This window comes from Achroia grisella, unplaced genomic scaffold (assembly GCF_030625045.1).
Source record: "Achroia grisella isolate CSIRO2021 unplaced genomic scaffold, CSIRO_AGI_Agris_v1 utg642, whole genome shotgun sequence".
NCBI classification, from domain to species: Eukaryota; Metazoa; Arthropoda; class Insecta; order Lepidoptera; family Pyralidae; genus Achroia; species Achroia grisella.
In genome coordinates this window covers 1,580,490-1,601,841 of record NW_026712979.1, presented here as the reverse complement: position 1 = coordinate 1,601,841, position 21,352 = coordinate 1,580,490, and the positions used below count along the sequence as shown (strand labels likewise).

General features: G+C 32.5%; 1 protein-coding gene across 1 annotated transcript in view; it reads left to right on the top strand.

The window, feature by feature from the left end:
- LOC131849528 (muscle-specific protein 300 kDa-like) overlaps positions 1–21,352 on the top strand; it is a 184,006-nt gene that overhangs the window by 155,385 nt on the left and 7,269 nt on the right. Inside the window, exons 42-47 of the mRNA XM_059199616.1 lie at positions 14,927–15,151; positions 16,343–18,655; positions 18,737–18,925; positions 19,010–19,383; positions 19,981–20,019; positions 21,030–21,192. Of these exons, the coding sequence (XP_059055599.1) occupies positions 14,927–15,151; positions 16,343–18,655; positions 18,737–18,925; positions 19,010–19,383; positions 19,981–20,019; positions 21,030–21,192 (3,303 nt within the window). The remainder of the gene's footprint in view (positions 1–14,926; positions 15,152–16,342; positions 18,656–18,736; positions 18,926–19,009; positions 19,384–19,980; positions 20,020–21,029; positions 21,193–21,352) is intronic.

Genomic DNA, 21,352 nt, shown 5'->3' with positions numbered 1-21,352 from the left:
AAATATCAGGAACTGCTGGTTCGATTTTTTTTTTATCTAAATTTATTTTGGGGTATTTGTTTTCAGACATGTCAACCCCATTATTGCAAACTAATCGGAACAATTCTTAAAAATAATAAACAATCAAATAATTGCGAACTGCGAGGGATCTATTTATTAAGTTGCTTTTATCAGCGCACACAACCGCAGAGCAATGGTTCGAATTGAAAAATTATTTTTGTGTTGGATAGTCCATTTGTCGAGGAAGGCTTAACTGTATAATATTACGCTACGACCAAAAGGAGCGAGCTGCAGTAATAAATAAGATGTTTTATGCTTGTTTTGAAATGCAGTAATTAGTTAACAGATAGGTATAAAATACTTCTATAGTTATATTTATTATAGGGTTTAATATTGTGAATAAAACTATATAAATAACTTTAAATAGTATTAAACAATCGACGTCGCTATTTATTCGCTTATATCTTTTAAATTATGCAACGGATTTTAATGCAGTTTTCAGTAATAGATAGAGTGTTTCAATAGGAATGTTTATATGTATAATATATGCGACATGCGTGTTATAGTATAAAACAAAGCGAGAAATTCAAAAATATGTAATGCATCCATGGGAAGACGGGCGGGTCGCTAGTAGGTTTTACATAATTTAATATTTTTAAACTTAAATATTCATATAATAATAATAATAACAACAATATTTTACAAAAGTTAGTTTAAGTTAAGATTTTTTTTTCTTCTTTGGTAACTTCTGCCTACGGCAAGTTATATTGCCATTAGCCATATTTTACAAAAGTTAAAAAAGTTTTTATATTGTCTATGTCTATTATACTTTTTAATCTATAGTGCGGCAGTGTAGCGTCTTAATTGCGGGTGGGTGAAACGCGCCCTTGCCTCATAACCACCCAAATAAACAGAAACAACCTCGAACAGCCCACAATCAATATAGGAAAGGAATTCCAACCAAAGGAATAGTCCATATTCCTTTGGTTTGAATAGACTTCGTACATGTTCTATCGAATTTGATGTTATTTTCCAGAAGTCTACAAAAATAGAATATTCCATTGCTACGAATTGAAATTCAAATTAAAAAATATTGGGTCATGTAGGACTATCTAAGACTATCTAGGATATATAGGATGTTCATAATAATGTTGACATATTTCCAAAAAAACAGCAATATTCATAATATTAATATTAGATTTAAAGACAAACTTGCTGTCCCCAAGTATCGTATAGAAAAAGTCAATAGGTCTTTTATGGGAATAGGTATAAAAATTTACAATAAGATACGAAAGGATATATTGGAATTACCCTTAAATAAATTCAAAACATCTGTTAAATCATATACTCACTAAACAATTACTTGAATAACGAGGGTGCATGGCAATAGTTTTCATGTACAGGATTTTCGCACACATATAATATAATAAGCATCTAAAACATGTACCAACTACACCATTTATGTACGTTATATATTTAAATATTATTAATAAATTTTATTATAATAAATATCTCATTACGTAGCAATATACCTACTTAAATAATATACAGAATATACTAAATACATACATTAATTAAAATTGCATTTATCTTTACATACATTTTCATACCTATTTATAAAATGGTCTTAATTTCAACGTTTTATTTTCTTTAGTAATCTTTACGTACGCTCTCTCGTGTGTGGTGGCCCCACTGAAAATCAGCACTGTGGTTACTGCAGTATAAATGCTGAGTGGGAGTCACATTCAGCGTTACTAGTATGTTTTAGCTTTTAGCTTTTAAGTTGTATAGTATATAAGATAGATAGCATCTAAGAATACTGTAATGCTGAATAAATGTCTTTATTATTTCATTTAATGTTAGACATAGACACCTATATAAATACCTATGCATTGTAAATAAACTGGATTTAAAAAAAAAGTAATTCATTGAGTTTCTTGCCAGTTCTTCTAAATTGGATCTATATACCGAACTGGACGGTAGGGAAAAAATAATATAATGTAAAAACTTAATGTTCATTGTTTTATTTATAGTGGATCTATATACAGAACTGGACGGTATGGAAAAATTGTAACATAAAAAAAATTACATTCATGAGCGGCTAAAAAGTCAAATTCAAATACAAATTCAAAAATCATTTATTCATGTAGGACATTTTAGCCGCTTATGAACGTCAAGTTTTTACATTATATTTTTTTTTTCCCTACCGTCCAGTTCGGTATATAGATCCAATTTAGAAGAATTGGCAAGAAATTCGATTGAATATTTTATTTATTTATTTTAAAAGCCAGTTTACAAATTCCTTCGTACATTTTATCGACTTAGGTGTTATTGTGCGAAAGTCAATTTCATTATTTAATTGATTTATATTAATTTGTTTACTTCCGCTACCATTAGCATGTGTGAGACCACAAACAGTTATTAATGGTACCTAACCACCACTACTAAATTCGCCAAGAACTTAACTACTAGTCGAAACGTCGAGAGAGGTAAATACCTTTATTTGCCATAAAATTATTCGTGTTAAGACCCGGTTAATAATTTAAATAATGTATATTAAACACGAAAGTTTAAAATTAACTTAACTACTACTTTATTTTTCGGTGCCCTGAGACTAAACCATGACATTATTATATTATTAACTACCTACTCTAATGCTGTTGGCCGCAGCTGGCCTTTACAGCTTCAGGGAGCGAGTGCAGATGGCAGTCCAAACCCTCAGACTAAACCATAAGTCCTTCCGCGGGTTTGGACTGCCATCTGCACTCGCTCCCTGAAGCTGTAAAGGCCAGTTTAGTCTGAGGGCACCGAAAAATAAAGTTAAATTCCACGCAGACGAAGTCGTGTCTACAGCTAGTTTTTATATATAAAGAAAAACTTACCTCTGATAATTTTTCTTTCAACAAAAACAAATTTATCTACACCGGACGAGGTACATAGACACATGTACCTATTCTGAAATCATTAATATTTATAAATTGGCATATCGTTAAATAAACATGTGATATGTATTTGACCTCTGTTTCCCTTTGTAGTGTGATAAAATTAATTAACTATATATGATAATGTTTACAGAATAAAAAAAAATTATAAAAAGGATATGTTTTCCAATAGGACCCTTCATATAGAAAGCTAAGCTTAGCTAGCATAAGTCAAAATCTTAATGTATGTATATCTTATACTAGCTGTGCCCGCGGTTTCACACGCGTTTCATTTACAGCCTATATGTTATTCTGATGTGTAAGCTATATTACTGTAAAGTTTCATCAAAATCCGTTCAATAGTTTTTGCGTGATAGAATAACAAACATCCAGCCATACTCACAATATATCGCGTTTAATATTAATAATCTATACATATAAATAAAATTGGAGTGTCTGTCTGTAATATTGAAATAACCGTTTTTTACTACATACGAATATAAATACGATACATACACCAAAATAACATTTTTACAATTTCTGTACTCACTGCCCCCTCTGAGTTAAAAACCGTTTAGTCTCGATTATTAAATCTAAATTTGATTATAAGCAGCAATTGTAACAGTTTATTAGCTGCGACAAATTGTTATTGTTATGTATATTTATGGTCTAGCAGTCTAGCACACCGCTTTACGTCCGATGGTCGCGGGTTCGATTCCTCGCACGGCACAAACATTTGTATTCATGAGTATGATTGTTTATATCGGTCTGGGTGTTTTCTATGTATAATATGTATGTATTTACGAAAAATAATTATCTATGTATTTGTATCAGTTGTCTAGTACCCATAACACAAGCTTTAGCTAGCTTAACTTGGGTCTAGATGGCGCTGTGTGAATTGTCCTGAGATTATATATATATACATTTAGTAATTATTTTTAGCACTATCCATACAGTTCAGCTCAACTATCTACATTGTTAAGTCATGACGTCAATGAACAATGATTATTCTAAATCATTTACTAATAATACAAAGAGGGATTTTGTTATGTGGATTTTGTTATGATATAACAGCTAATGAAAATCTATACATATAAATAAAATTGGAGTGTCTGTTTGTAATATTGAAATAGCCGTTTTTTACTACATGCATGTGAATATAAATATGGTACATACACCAAAATAACATTTTTTACTATTTTTGTCTGTCTGTCTGTCTGATTGTTCCGGCTAATCTCTGAAATGGCTGGACCGATTTTGTCGGGACTTTTATTGGGAGGTAGCTGATGTAATAAGGAGTAACTTAGGCTATTTTATTTTAGAAAAATAAACTTAAATCCACGTGGACGAAGACGCGTGTACAGCTAGTATTAAATACAAACACACGTATATCATGATTATACGGACGAAATCGCGTGCACAGCTCAGTGTAGCAATAGTTTTAGAAATCAATCCTGTTGTGATACAATAGTGTATTTTTAAAACGATGCTGTAAGCAATGTGTACAGAGCATAGAGCACAGACATTAAACTCTATTTTTATGTACCATAAACAAATAGTTTGACGCCGATAACCCAGTTTTAAAATGTTTACGAAAACGACAGTCAGCAGGTTCTCTATTGTTTCGCAACTTGTTTTTTTTATACCTTTTATACTATTATTTTTGTCGCTATACATTTATTTTTAATTATAACTATGCCTACGGTACAACAGCATATACTATTATCATAAACTTATGTAATGAATTAGTTTCGTGATAATAAAAAATATCAGATATTATTAATCATAAATATTTCAAGTCTGATTAATAATATACATAACAATATTAAATAGTTAAAAATGAAAATAACGTAAAATTTCACACTGATTTCTTCCAGTAAGACCTACATTTTGAATATGTCTCTGCTAATGATTGTTGAAACTTATATTACAACATTATAAATTATCGAATTTTTATTTATAGAGTTATAATTTAATTAGTAATAGCAACAGTGTATCTATTAATGAAAATTACTTATTAGTACATAGTATAAATATAATGCATTATCCGGAAAACAATTGTTTAAATAAAATTTATATTATGTCCTTAGTCCTTTTTCTTTTTAATTTCCATATATTTAAAAAAGCGCGGTATTTTAAAAAAAGGAACATAATGTTCAGTTCCTAATTTAATAAAACGTATTCTATTTTAATTAAATATATTTAAAAAAAGCGCACTATTTTTAAAAAAGGAACATGATGTTTAATTACGAATTTGATAAAAGATTTTCTTTTTTAATTGTGTATATTTCAATAACCGCGGTATTTTTAAAAAAGGAACATGACGTTCAATTACCAATTTAATAAAAGACTTTCTTTTTTAATTGTATTTAAATAAGCGCGGTATTTTCAAAAAAGGAACATGACGTTCAGTTACTAATTTGACAAAGAGTTTCTTTTTTAATTGTGTATATTTCAATAAGCGCTGTATTTTCAAAAAAGGAACATGACATTCAGTTACTAATTTGACAAAGAGTTTCTTTTTTAATTGTGTATATTTCAATAAGCGCGGTATTTTCAAAAATAGAATAATGTCCAGTTACTAATTAGATAAAAGAAAATATTTGTTTATCTACGGTCCAAATAGAAACCAATTTACATGTACATTTCAAAACGTGCCTAATGCAAAATACGGTATCTTAAACGTAAGTAAACAAAACCTATTACCGAGTTTATCTGTGCATTGCTTAACTGGTGTAAATAGAAATGATCTGTTAGTCAAATAACTATTTCCCAAGCTCATCCTCAATTTGTTAAAACCAGACGCGGGATCAAAATAAATCGTATAGGAATATTCTAAGACTGCATTTCAAAATATATATCTATTATAAAAGCAACCTTATCTCTAATGCATTAGGATAAAGATTTTTAATGTAATTATTTTAAGTAGTGAGAGATAAAGGAAGCAATATATATATGTCGATATGATCGCTTTGTTCTTCCATTATACTACACAAGCGTTACCCGCGACTTCGCTTCTTAGTTTGAGTTGAAAGATAACCTATTGACGAATCTCCATGTAAAAATTAATTAAGATCTATTCCGTAACTCTTTTTAATGAAATATGGTTAATTAATATGATGACCTCGGTGATTTAACAGACCTCTTTTACTTCTAATGGTCGCGGATTCGATTCCTCGCACGATACATTCCTGGGTGTTCTTTATGTATATATATAATATATATGGAATCAAATACAAATATTTATATTCCTGTAGGTCTATTATAGAGTCTAATGATATGTCAAATCTACCGTCAGTTCGGAGTGCTTTCGAGCTAAGATGGTCTAACAAGAAACTCAGCTCTTATTCTTTTCAAGGAAGCATATCATGTATATGCTGTATATGTGTACAATTCAATATCAATTTCAACCCAATATGTACTGAATTTTAGTTTCATTGCCATAAGATAGCAACTCTTATGAAATATACTGTTGTAGTTTACGGGACAGTTATCTAGATACATCAAAATAATAATTGCATTTAATAATGTCTAGTAAGACAAATCCAATATTGTGTACTAAGCACTACCGTGTCTAAACTGTGTCACCCCACCTTACATTTTCCTATTGTCATTTAGTATATAAGATCAATATTTTTATGTACATATTGTCTATTATCATTTATAATATACATCGTCTCAACCAACAACATCGTATTTTAACCAGCAAATTAGTCTATGGATAGCCAGGCGTAATCGTATATATTCTGGTCGTGCATCGGAACTGTTTTAGGACATACCCGATAACCGGAAGCTACTAATCGCATTTGGTAACTGTATATCCGTTATATGAAACGATAAACTTTGATTTATTAGTACCTATGTATTTTTAACTGTGATATATTTTGTAATATACAAAGTTTGTAGTTATCTGCGTTTATACCTTTGTCTCTAGTTTCCCCCTTCGATCGATCCCCCGTGCAATTCAAACGGGGATCGATATTACGACGGCCTGAGCCGAGGTTCGAACTCCTAGCGGTGAACTCGGGCTAAAGTCGTATCCGTCAGGCTGGTGTTGGCCCTCAGCCGCTCTATAAGTCCTTCCGCGGGTTTGGAGTGCCATCTGCACTCACCACCTATCGTCCGGTGAAGCTGTAAAGGCCAGCTGCGGCCAACAGCATTAGATTAGTCCGAAAAAAAACTAGTTTAGCTACGAAGCAGTTGTAAATTTTATTTATATTATTAACCGGGGCTTATCACGAATAATTTTATGGCAAATAAAGGTAGACAGCTCGTGACCACGGCTAGTGCAACCTAGTCGAAATGTCCAGAGACCTCCTTTAGAGAGTACCTTTATTTGCCATAAAATTATTCGTGTTAAGACCCGGTTAATAATATAAATAAAGTAATGTATATTAAACAAGTGTACAACAATGTACCACGTCAGGTTGACCTCCACGCGGTACCTACTTTTATTACTTTTAGATAACAGCAATAGCATTTCAGCGGCAACTTTATAAAAAAAAAATACCAGTTAGATCAACTCTAGTAAAATATGAACATTTTACTAGAGTTGATCTAACTAGTATTTTTTTTATTAAGTGCTGTGGACTATAACTCGCTGCTTAGAGCTGTAGCTCTGTGACCTGCATAGATCTATTGTGCTCGCCATTTTTTAAGACTATTCTTAGGAGCGATGGTTTTTATACCCTCTGGATGAGTGGCCTAACTTCATGCTCATTGCTTCATCATTCACTGCAACATTTGACATATCGTAGATTAAATAGAAAAATGACATTTTTCAAAATTAGAATCTAGAATTGCCTCCTTTTATATAAGTCAATCAAATTAACCACGCCGTCTTAATCATTATCTAAATACTTTTAAAAAGACATATAAAAAAAATAGTTTAAATAAATTTAAAAACATGTACATTTTGAATAATAATAATAATGTCTCAGGACAATTGACACAGCGCCATCTAGTTCCAAGCTAAGCAGAGCTTGTGTTATGGGTACTAGACAACTGATATAAATACATGGATACATTTTTTTTGTAAATAAATACATATTATACATAGAACATTTTGAATACTGCCATGTTTCTATTTAACCGACGATATACAAATAAGAAATAGGTACAACAATTTACTTTCATTTATTTTTTATTCAACACATGTTTAGTTCCATAAATATAAAATGGACCTTCCATATTGACCGCACTTTCACTGAAACATTTTCGGACACGAAAAAATTAATGACCACTACGTGCCTATCATTAATTATAATATGAAACAAACTTCTGTATGTTTGTCTGTCACCTTTTCAGAACGAAACTGAGCCGATCTTAATGAAATTTAACATATTGTATTGGGGCGACTTTTGTCTTAATATCGCATTAGAAAGGGAGTGTAGCGAGAGTTGAATATTTGATCTTGTTGGAGACGTAATAGCGAGTAATAGCATATATATATATATACATACACACTTTAGTTTGAGGCAACAGATATACATATACATACATACCCAACAGGTTCCAGGCGGAACCGCATGGAGGTCAATCTGACCATACATCAATGGAGTCAACAGTCCACTTCCCCGTCTCATATAGAAGTTTGAATTGAAAGTCTACATAGGCTACGGTAACCGTTTGCCATCAGATGGGCCGTATGCTTGTTTACCACCTACATAGTATAAAAAAAGTCTGCTTAATATCTGCAAACCTACGGTTTATTAATAATGTTAGCTCGATGATGTGTTACGGATGTGATCCGGTGCTGTGGAATTCAAGTAAAAAGAGATACGTCTGCGCGCGCGCACGTGGGTGTTCGCAGAACTAGCGACTTCTAGTCACAAGAAGTCTAATTTGTACATGACTAATTGGCATTTTTAGAGTTCTAACACATTGCCGCAGTTGCGATGGTTGCGGGTTCTATTCTCGCACGGTGCAAACGTTTGTTATAATTTGTACTGATAAATATGATTTAGTACTGGTTAGGTGTTTTCTATGGCATATTAAATGTATTATAACATTTATTCTCTGCGCGACCTATTTTGTATATGATAATGAAATGGTGCACCCGCCTGCGCTATCGGTTTACACTGGCGGGGCACCAGTGGAAGATAAGATGAGAATGAGGTCAGTTCAGTTAGCCCATCGTGATAAATTCATCTGGAATTTATCACGATGGTTTCCAGGGGGAACCGCGTGGAGGTCAACCTGATATGGTACATTGCTAGCGACCCCATGGTCGAGAGTCCACATTACTAACAATCCCTTTCCCCCATATCCCCACCAGAAGTAGCATTTTATAGTCGACCATAGAGGTCGAGTACAAAATGCCACTTCTGGTCAAGATCGCTGGATGGCATTAGATGCGAGCAGCGCAGGACCGATCGTCGTGGAGATCTTTGGGGGAGGCCTATGTCCTGCAGTGGACGTCTTCCGGGCTGAGATGATGATGATGATGATTAAGTGCGCCAAAAGTACAAAAGCACAAAACTTTGTATTGTGTGGATTTAAGTTAAATAAATAAATATGTCTAAGTATTTTATACGTAGGGAGCTATTTCCTAATCCGGTCAATTATAATTGTTGTGTAAAGTCGTAAGCAGAAGCTCATAAATAATTCTAACTAAATAATAATGATATAACAATTAATATAAGTATGACGTAATGTAAGGAACATCTAAATGTGACAAAATTAATATGAGGAAATGCTTAAACAACAAACATATATAAATATAACTAATGACTGTATGTACGTCAAAGATTAATAATAAGGTGGTAACTATTAATAAACTAAGTCTGCTTCTGATCGAAACATAGACAAAAAATTGTCTATGTCCATCCTTTAATATAATCGATCTTCTCGCCAAAATCAAACTATCTTTATTCACATAGTTCAACTAGCTTTACACGCGACTTCGTCCGCGTGTAGTTACTTCTTATTACAACACCTACCTGCCAAAAAAGTGCCATCAAAATCGGTCCAGCCATTTCAGAGATTAGCCGGAACAGACAGGCAAAAATTGTAAAAAATTTTATATTGGTGTATGTACCGTATTTATATTGATATGCATGTAATAAAGGACGGTTATTTCAATATTACAAACAGACACTCCAATTTTATTTAGATTATAGTCTCATACGATATTTCAAAGCATTTTCGAGAACTAAGAAGAACTGCCAAGACTCTTAGCTCTTATTTTTTTCAAATGAGGTACATACATGTTTCAAAAGTGTAGAAACGGTTTAAAATCATATTATGGTGATAGAAGGGAATAGAGTGACCACCAGCGTATGGTATTGTAAGTTTGTTAAAAGAGAATAGTCAAATTACTATCCGTAATCCGTCCATAATATATAGATACGACTATAAGAAAATAGTCAAATCAGTATCCGTAATCTTAAAAAATAATATACATATATATAGTAGATACGACTATACAGATATTGCTCAATTAAAGTGTCAGAATAAGCCTGACTAACTTCTCTAATACTCCGCGCCACATATCCAGTAATAGACATGCCATCATCGCTCAAAACGGAGGGAGGTGATCTTTATAATTTTATCGTAACGTAATTGATAAACAGTAACGAAACCTTGAACTAAAACCGTCTGTTGATAACACTTGTTTATTTAAATACATAATCTGTGGTTGAATTAGTCTACGAATGCGTCTATTTAAATACTTTGAAGGTAACATGTATGCCTAACAAACAAGATGTCACGTGTCTTCCAAATTCGAATTTACGCGGCAACTCTAAGCTAGGAATGTCGGGCGTAAAATAATTTACATCCAGAGCCGTGAAACGAAATAATTGTAATAAAAAATATATAAAATTTTTTCTTTATTAATTTAATTATTTATTATTGTGTGAGACCTAGAATAATTTTATTTTAAATAAACACTAACGGTCTTATACAGGAAATCTGTTAAAACTCGGACGAAACGGGGTCTAAACGATGAAGGATAAAACCATTCTTAAAGTAACGTAGGTGTAACTTTAGGTTTAACATAATAAGGACTACTTTGGTCAATGGATTATTACTGCTGCTAAACCAGGTTTATTTTTTTGTTAGACAGTAATTGTGTAGGAATATTATTCTAACCATAAAAATGGTTGTATGTATGTTATGGAGTTTTATACAAAATTGTTTACACAAAGTATATTTTTTATGGTTCAGCAGCAAGATGACGAAGCTCATGCTTATCAGCTATGGGTAACGTGATCATTTGTTTTTGTAGTCAAAATAAAGTACCTTAAGAACAAGAATATATTAAAGAAAGAATTTATTAAGAAAAAAATATATAATTAATTATTTCCCGCGAATAGTCAATTGTGTAGTGAATTATTAATCGAGTTTTTCAAAATTAATAAATAATTAAAATACTACTTAACTGCAACTTCGTCTGAATCACACTTACTTATTTTTCTTTATATTTCTCCCAATTTATAAATTGTTGTTACGCTGAAAGTACATAACAAAACGTAATTGTAATAACCCGTTAATTAAAATGGTACATAATAATCATAAAAAAATATATAGCCTATGTGTAATTCTGATGTATAAGCTATATCATTAATATAGCGTTAGAATAACACATAGACTATAGTAAAGTTTTATCAAAATCCGTTCTGTAGATTTTGCGCCAAAAGTAACATCATTCCATTTATACTAACAAACTTTCGCGTTTATAATATGACTGTATGATGCAACTTTTTTTTTAATATTCTTTGTTTTATCTATTATTTTATATATGCAGTCATTTTAATTCATATTAACAAACATTGGTGTTTATAATATGACTGCATGATTAACTTTTTTTTTCAATATTCTTTTATTATGTCTATTTTTTTTTACTTATATTAAAACTTTGTACAAGTGATAACTTGTACAAAGTTTTACCTTATTTTTTCTTATATTATTTAGGTCCCATACGATGATTTAAAGAGAGAATACTTATATGCAGGCATTTTAATAAAACAGGTAGATGACTTGTACGAAATTTTACTCGATTTTTCTTATATTATTTAGATCCCATACAATGATTTAAAGAGAGATAATTCAGATTCATAGAATCATCTAGTCTCCGCGAATCGCACGCTCCATTTGTGTCATATCAAATGCAATCTCTAAACATTTCCAATTCCGGACGACATTGCTCGATATTGTATTAAGATGATCTTAAAACTTTTTTTTTATTATTATTATTAATGCGTTTGCGCTTGGTCTTATCTCATCTGATGGGAAATGTTGGTTACCTCATCTGATGGGAAATTATGGTTAAATCTAGGATGTAGCGCGCTTACCCAGAAGATATCTATTTACCATAAACTTGAAGAATCCGAGATTGTACTTCACCGGGAACACGTTTTATTGGAAGGAAAACTCATAAACTCATATCGATGGAAATACAGATATTGATTTATAAGATGATCTTAAAACTCACTGTGACACAACTCATTTTATCGGAAGAAATGATTAATACAAATAAACACTCATACTTATCTATATACTAGCGGTCCCGGAAAACGTTGTTTTGCCATATAAATTAATAACGCTATATAAAAATAGGGGTTGGTGATAGAAGGGTGAAAATTTAGGGTTGTATGTTTTTTATTACAATCTTATAAAAAATATAAATAAAAAGTTTTGCCTAAAAATAAAAAAATAATGTTAGAGGTGGACAACCCTTATCACTTAGGGGTATGAAAAATAGATAGTAGCCGATTCTCAGACCTACTGAATATGCATATGAAATTTCATAAAAATCGGTCAACCCGTTTCAGAGGAGTATGGTAACTAACATTGTGACACGAGAATTTTATATATAAGATAATATGAATATTTTCTTGGGATATATTCCCAAGAAATATACATACTTTATATATTGTCTAACTATTATGTTAATTTCTTCTGTTTTGACTTCCACGATACATGAGGAACCCAATATGGGGTCATACGAGTAGATAAACTATACCTTAGTTTACCGATAGACAATGTTATTCTTATACGTCTAAGAATCCGGACTTTAGAACCTAAACGTCCATGACCGTGAAGTTAATCTTGTAACAAGTAAAATATACAGAAATTTAATTATTTATATGTCATAGAAGACCTCAACATAATTATCATTCACGGTAGCAACTTGGAGACTACAAATTTGAATTTATTACTGCGCAGTTTATATTCATGACCATAGGAATGCCACCAAAACAAACTCACAACATCCTAAGTTTTATTATTTAAGTATTTGGCTCATCCGTCATACTCGTGAACGGGTGCTGCTTGTAGGGACTGGTCTGCTCTAATCACTATGACTGATTTCCTCTTATTAATTGTTTAACCAGTTGGTTATGTATTCAATATTTTTTCTTTTTGAGTATTTAATTGAATTAGTGCTAATTGGTGGTTTGTATTCACACACTTAAACTTAAAAATGTAAAGTAATAATAAAATTATTTAAAAGAGCAACACGCAAGTTTCTTGCTCGTTCTTCTTGTGATGAGACAGCTTTCGAACGAGCGGTAGATTAAAAAAAATGTAATGACTATTCAAAAGTGCTTCAATGTAAGTTTATTTGAATAAATGATTTTCTATTCTATTCTATTCTATTCTATTTACAACAAACGGGTACTAGAATACAAATATTGCAATTATTATATTATTCATTTGATGCTTACTTACTTAAGTTATAGCTAAACTCGTATTATTATCTATTTTTCATACTCCTAAGTGGTAAGGGATATCCGCCCCTAAATATATATTTTTTTTCGACATAATATTTTATTTTCATTGTATTATTATTTAGGATTGAAAAATACACACAACCCTAAATTTTCACCATTCTAGCATGAACCCCAATTTTTTAATAATGATTTTAATTGATATGGTAAAACAACGTTTGCAGGGTAAGCTAGTATACCTATATACATATATATGTATATTGTACATTTTAGGTCTTAAATTTATTTTTTACTAATAAAAAGTATTTGCACCGCCAACAACAGATCTCTCTCATTTCTGTTATTAATATTGGTTTGTTTTCTTTATATTAATTGATTACAATTAAGACTTAATTTCGACTGAGTCATATACGAGTAAATATAATGCAATATGGTTATTTTACATGGCACATAGTAATGATACGCTTTTATCTATTTGTACTGCATTTTCGATGAAGGAAACAAGTGTATATATAACGCGTGGAGTATAAATCGTCTGAATAAGGATCACGTCCAAAAAATATATTTTACTCTACTCTACTCACTATGCCCGCTGTACATCATCAGAGTATAGTAGAGTATAATAATAATAATCTTTATTTGGCTCAAACAAAAACTTTTCACACAATATAACTGTTGACAGTACAATAATATAATTTAAAACTAATGAATGAGACAAAACGGTCTATAACTCAGTGAGTCCACCCTGTCTGCTATTCTGTTATAGCCTTTATCAGTAAAATAATAGAATATGAGATCAACAACGACGATAGCATATTAAGTTAAATTCTAAACTACAACTAACAAAGTAAACATAAAAATTTACAATAACAAGATTACAAATTAATAATATTGGACAATTCAGTACTTCATTCATAATTTAAGAGTTACGCTCTTGTCGGTGGAGTTCTTGCCACTTTCCGCGATCTTCCATCATGCTCTTTAATTCTTGATACGACACAACTCCCATTTTTGGACAATAACAAACTTAAATATTATATATATTTAATATATAATCTAAACATTATTCAGGATTAGTTTTAGATATATTATCTATATTATTGTAAACTTTCAATAAAATACATTCAGTAGTTTTTGCGTGAAAGAGTAACAATACATCCATTCATACTTACAAACTTGAATGAAGCACACAGACCGCCTAATAATAAAAAGATATTAGATCTTTAGCATACCTGCTATTCCAGAGATCTCTTTCTTTCTATATAATGAGACTTAAGTCCCAAAACTATACGCATTTTGATTATTACTTAAAAATATCTTTATTTTATCTAGGCATGCCTAGAACAGGAGTCCAGGGTAGCAGAACTCCGGTGTCTAGCTGCCCGCGTAGCTGCCGAGACTGGTTCTCGAGCTCTACAAGCTGATGCAGATGCACTGGCCAGGAGAATGCAGCTGGTAGCCGGTGCAGTACAGGTTCTGGCGGACCTTGGTGAAGCCAGGCAGCTAGCCAGGGCAAAGGCCCTTCATGCAAAGGAGAAGCTGTGCGATATGAGACAGGTAAGTTAATTGTGATATATCCTCGAAGTAAAGTCTTCTATATAGTTTTTAATAGATGACAATGGAATGGTGAACCAGCCTATCACTGCATCCAATAGGATAAGCCTCATCCTATCATATGAACATACAGTTGGGTCAATTAGGTAATGGTGGTGAATTCTCCAAGCATTAACCACTATAGTTTCCAGTGGTGACCGCTTGGAACTCGACCTGACATGGTACATTGCTAGCCATAGAGCCACAGTCTCTTCATCTCAGTCTCGCGTTTCTTGATACAATTGATAAAAATTGAACATTGACAAAAATACACTTGTCTTGTGTGAAATAAATTGAAATAATCTTTATTTAAATAAACGTAATACAAGTACGTTTGGATTGTCACATTTTTTTATTGTACCACTCATTCGGAACGCAAAATCATAACAAGAAGAACGAGCAAGAAACTTGCGTGTTGCTCTAACTAGAAATAAAAGCAACATATGTACATGAGCAGCGTTGTCAATAAAAAATTGTAGGCTTAAATCCGTTTATATTGAAAAGTTTTCGGTTATTGTCGTAATCAAACATACCAGAAACATAATTAAAATAATTAACGCTAATTATTCTACTAGTATCTATTGTAATGCATTTAATGGTAAAACGGTATCGTTCCCTGTGGAAGGTGACTGTAGAACAATCAATAAACGCCAGACCGTTAACCTCACTGATATGATAATACAATATGTTATTATTAATTTCATTCAACCGCTAACCCATAATCAAATATAACTTCAAAGTTATAATATACAAATATAAAGATATTTTCATAAAGATTTTTAACAAACAAATTAATACTCGCCAAACATGGTGAAGTTTATTCAAGGCTGGGTGCCTTTTTGTACTTTGAACACATTTATGTGCCCTCAAGTTCTTGCAAATGTTTGGTCAAATTTTTGATACCCTATAGTAACTTTATAGACATTTGAATATTTGAACTTATATCTAGTGCCAACTTTATAGTTAATGGCTTATGCCGTATTAATATCCCAATATATTTATATGTAAATATGTGTAAACATTAAATAAATTTTAATAAAAAAAAACTTAATTTGAAAAGATTTATGATTATCATGATTCTTGTTTACAAAGCTGTGTCCAATAAACATTAACATTTTAGTAGTCAAGACAACTGATAGTTAAATTTCATTCCAGGACTTGACTCCGTTACACGAAGATGGTGAAATCGTCGAAGACAAATTGATAGCACTTCGAGAAAATTTAATAGCTCTAGGAAAAAGTGAAGCAGATTTCGTGCCAGGCAAAGAAGATCTACCTGAGATCGACCGAGATATATCTGACGAACACTCTATTGTCAGGATATTAGAATTATGGCAGGCTATGTTCAGAGATACCTTCCTCCATTACCATCGCCTTTCTACCGCTCTAGTACGGTCAGGAGATGCTGCAACTGCTCTTAGGCTATGGAATGAATATCTAATAGACTTGCAATCCTTCCTATCTGGATCTGTTCCGGCGGATTATGAAAACCTAACTGAACATCGTCGGTTATGCAGAGTACACAGAAATTTGCTTACATCGCAAAGATCTATACTTATGAACGAAAATAAAGATTTGAAGAATAAAGAACTAGTTGACAAGTTTGACATAATGACAAACCTACACAACGAAACCCTGGCGAGGATAGTGGAGAGGCATGATGAGGTCTGCGCTAGAATCGCTGCATGGGACGATTATAGAGAACTCAATACTGAGCTACTACGTTGGCTTAAAGAGATGGAGCGAGAAAAAGAAAAACTTCAACTCCGATATGTACACATAAAAACAATTAATAAAACACTAGTCAAAATACAGAATCTCACTGACAAAGTACCTGAAGGAAAGAAACAAGCAGATAAACTGCATACTTATCTCAAGAAAGTTCTCGAATTCACTGAGGAAGCATATGGAGCATCAGTGAGAATCGAATATGCTGGTATGGTAAAGAGAATTGAGAATTTGCAAGCTAGTCTCGATATATGGCGAGATTTCTTAACTCGAATACTTGGTCTAATTGGTGAATATGATACATTAACAAATGATCTTCTTAAACTGTTCTCACAAACACAAGATGAAATTAATTCATACTCTGACGAGGTACGACTATCACGACCACAGCTTAAGAAGGCCATAAACAAATACACGGATTTGAAAACAAAAATTGAAAAGACTGAATCACAAATTGAAGCTTTAAGCGTTATTCAAGAACAGTTAAAAGAATGTCTGAGCCCTCAAGATATCCGCATTGTCAATCAAAGAATTTGGCAGTTACGACAACAACGAGCTGATTTGGAACATCAACTTTCTATTATAATTCACCGATTGCAAGAACGTTTAGAAGTCTACGCCATATTTGAATCCCGATTATTACGATTTACGGTTTGGATAACATCACTAGAGTCTCGACTTGAAACATCGAGTCAGAGCACTGAAATTGGAGCTCTTGACCCTCAAGATTTAATTAGAAGGATTAATTCAGATATTCAAGCAGAAACAGCTTTAAAAGAACGCGAATTCGAGTGGCTTTCTGAAACTGGTAACATTCTCATAGACCTGTCTAAAAAAGAAGAGAAGTCGTATAGTAAAAATACATCTAAACAACTTAAAGATGTACAAGAACGTTGGCAGAAGCTACAGGATACAGGAAGAAGTAGAATCGCAAAGATTAATGAGTTACTTGATACAATTTTGAAACTTGAAGAACGGCTTACAGAAATCAGATTAAAACTACATACTATTGAATCTAAATTATCGGCGCAAGTCGTGTTGGAACATTTCACATCCAAAGCAGTTGATGAAAAGTTTAGAGATCGCGATGAGATTCAAAAGAGTATAGAAAACGAAAGCGAAGAAGTAGGACAAGTCCTCAACCATTGTGAGTTAATTTTCAATGACCCGGATGTTCTCAAAGGCAACTTTGATTTAAGAAATTTGCGTACCGGAGTAGACATTGTAGAAAAGAAGTGGAAGAACATCTGTGATATGTCAGAACATCGTAAGAATGCTCTAAAAGAAATTCGCAAATCTGCAGAATTATCTAATTCATTGCTACCTAAAGTAGAAAAGAAACTAGACTCTATCGAGAAACGTGTTGAAAAAGTTGAAAGTAGAAAACAACGCGGTGAGCTTGAAGATGAAAGTGTAGCTAAATCTGTTATTAAGGATTTGGATTCATTGGAAATAGATATTAAAAAGCTTGAAGATGCTTATAGTAGAGTAGCATCTTCTAGAGGAATAGAACTACGTGGAGAAGGTGCCGATGATGTTGCAAGGTTACGCGCTGCAGTTCGTCGTTGGCAACAATTAAGAGTTCGAGTTGATGCAGCAGGAGCAGATGCACATAGACAATTTGTCGCTGCACATGGCAAGGCCGTAGTTGCTTTGGCTGAAGCCGACGTAAGATTAACAAGAGCTTTACATCTCGCTCCAACACCGTTAGATAAAGCTACTACTCTTAAAGAATTAGAAGTAAGTATCTTATTCTTCAGAAGATTGTGTTTAAATACTACAATACGATATATTTGCTAATATTAATATATTTACTTTTAGGGCGTCGAACAAGAACTCAGAGAGTGCGAAGCGCATGTTTCTGAAGCCGATCGCCTCTCAACAACGGTATCAACAGTATCAGGCGTCCCGGATATGGTGGCAGAATATCGTGCATTATATGCGGATGTTAAGACTCGTCTCGATGTAGCTCGAGCAGAAGTGGTAGGAGACGTCGATACTGCTGTTCAAGTATGCATATATTTATTACATTGCGTTATTTAATTACAAACTATTGTTTTGTATAATAATATTCCTACTACAATTGTTTTGCAGGTGGACACTCTAAAATGGGATGCCGCTCTCCAGGTAGACACATTAACATCTAAAGAAACTTACCGAGTGGAACTGGCTTTAGCTGTTAAAGAAACATCAGAGTCTTTAGAAGCTCTTCGAACAGCTCTACTACAACAACCCGTGGAAAAATCAAGTAGCGATGAACTGGCAACGGCTGCCAAAGAAATTGCCAAAGCTGGTACAAAACCTAGTCAAACTTTGGAACTCGCGAAACATTTATCTGAACTTCTACTAACTGAATGTGATGCCACTGAAGACGAAGCAATGATGAAAGAAGTGGAATCACTGTCTCTAAGATACGAGGATCTTCTAGCACAGGCGAAAAAGCGCGAGCTACAGATTAACAACTTAAGGTTAGTCATAGAATATATAGTACGGAATTTCATTATTAAAGTTCTTTTCGGACCAATGATAATTGATTTGACATTTGATTGGTCTTCAGTGTTTCTGTTAATGTTATAGTTATGTATATACGCCCCATACTATGTCTTTTAATATATAAATATTAAAATACTATCATTGGTTTGAATAATCTGTTTATGTTTTATGGTAGCACTAGCACTGATTGCATTATGGTGAAGGGCTTGATAAAGCTGTTACGAACAGTTCATTGATAGTTCTTACAATGCTATAAATGTTCCATAAATTTGCAATGACTCCAATAATTTTTAGATCACCTTACACTATGGGGAAAATATGTAATATAGTAATATTGATTGACAATTTAAATAGAAATGTATAAAGATTCGGCTCTTGACTGTTTGTTTGTTCTTCGTTTCTATCTCCACTGATTCTTCTTTCCACCTCGTTTTGTAAACGATTATCAAATAAGTTTTCTTTAGGTTAGCAATAAAGGGCTAGACTATAATGCATCTACAGACAACCAACTGGAGTGTTAACAGCTTCCTAACCTAGCATGCTCTAAACACTTGCGTTTTCTGGTCCTTTAGGTTGCCACACTCCTCATCATACGCGCTCACGTGCGAACAGTGAGTACTTGCTTCCTAATTTTATTAATTTATTTACTTCGCTACTAGTATTACAATGATTCTATCATATAAATGCAATTTATTGTTAATATGAACGAATTACGCAATACGATGCTTGGAATTTATAGCCTGCGCAATTTGCACAAATTAAGACATCAATTTGTTCAAATTATATTAATAAGGCTAATATGATATCTTAGCATGTTATTTTATTGTGTAGTTAGTGCACTATTTCACTTCATTTGTACAAATGTATATTATCTTTTTACTCGTGTTATTTGCACAGCATTTTATAATTATTATAGTTATTAATCATTGTAGCTTAATATCTTTATATTTTATTAAGTAATTCGTACTGAAATAATTTGAATTATTATCTTTAGTAGAATTATATATATTTAATTTAGTTAGACTAGTTATTCTTTGGTGTTTTAAACGAGATCGATTGATTGGTACTTTATATTACACATTTTGTGGTATATCAAATACTTTTACAAATCTACGCATGACGAGTTACATCCGTTGTAAATATTTTCCTTTCACATTTAACATTAATTTATCCTCAAATATTTTGAGCCCATTAGATTAGCGAGTTTCAGAATGTCTAATACCACTTTCTGTATTGTAGTATATGAAATTTCTTAGCAACTAGCTACCCGCCCCGGTTCCGCGCAGATGTACATGTATTATACATGTAAACCTTCCTCTTGAATAACTCTATTTATTGCTAAAAATGTATTACAATCCGTTGCGTAGATTAAAAGATATAAGCGAACAGAAGCAACTTTATTTTATTATTTATACTATGTAATTTCATACTTAAATTTTAGGTATGCGTTACCTAAAATTAAGAATATTGTAACTTATAGTTAAAAAGTATGAAGATTATTTCAATTTTATAATCAGCATTCGTGATTTTCCTCCAAATTAACAAAATCGATTATCTCGTTTGAAATACTAATATCCCCAAATTTGTATACTAAAAACATATCTACTATTCATTAATTCAGTGAGACGGGTCGCCTGACTTGTCCGCTTTGCTCGGAACGCAACTGGAAGCAATTGGACAACGATCTGTGGAGGTTGGAACAGTGGCTGCAGTACGCTGAAGCGACTGAGGCGGCCAGAACTGACCCGCCTGAACAGTACGATGCATTAGAAGATGCTATTCAGGTATGATTTACATTAAAACTGCACTGGACAATTCAATATGTATTTATTTACAAAAAATGTATAATACATGTATTTAGGTTAGATGAATGGAAGAGAAAACCATATTACGCTAACCCCAAACAAATGGGAAAAGGAAGAAACAGATGATGATGGATCCATG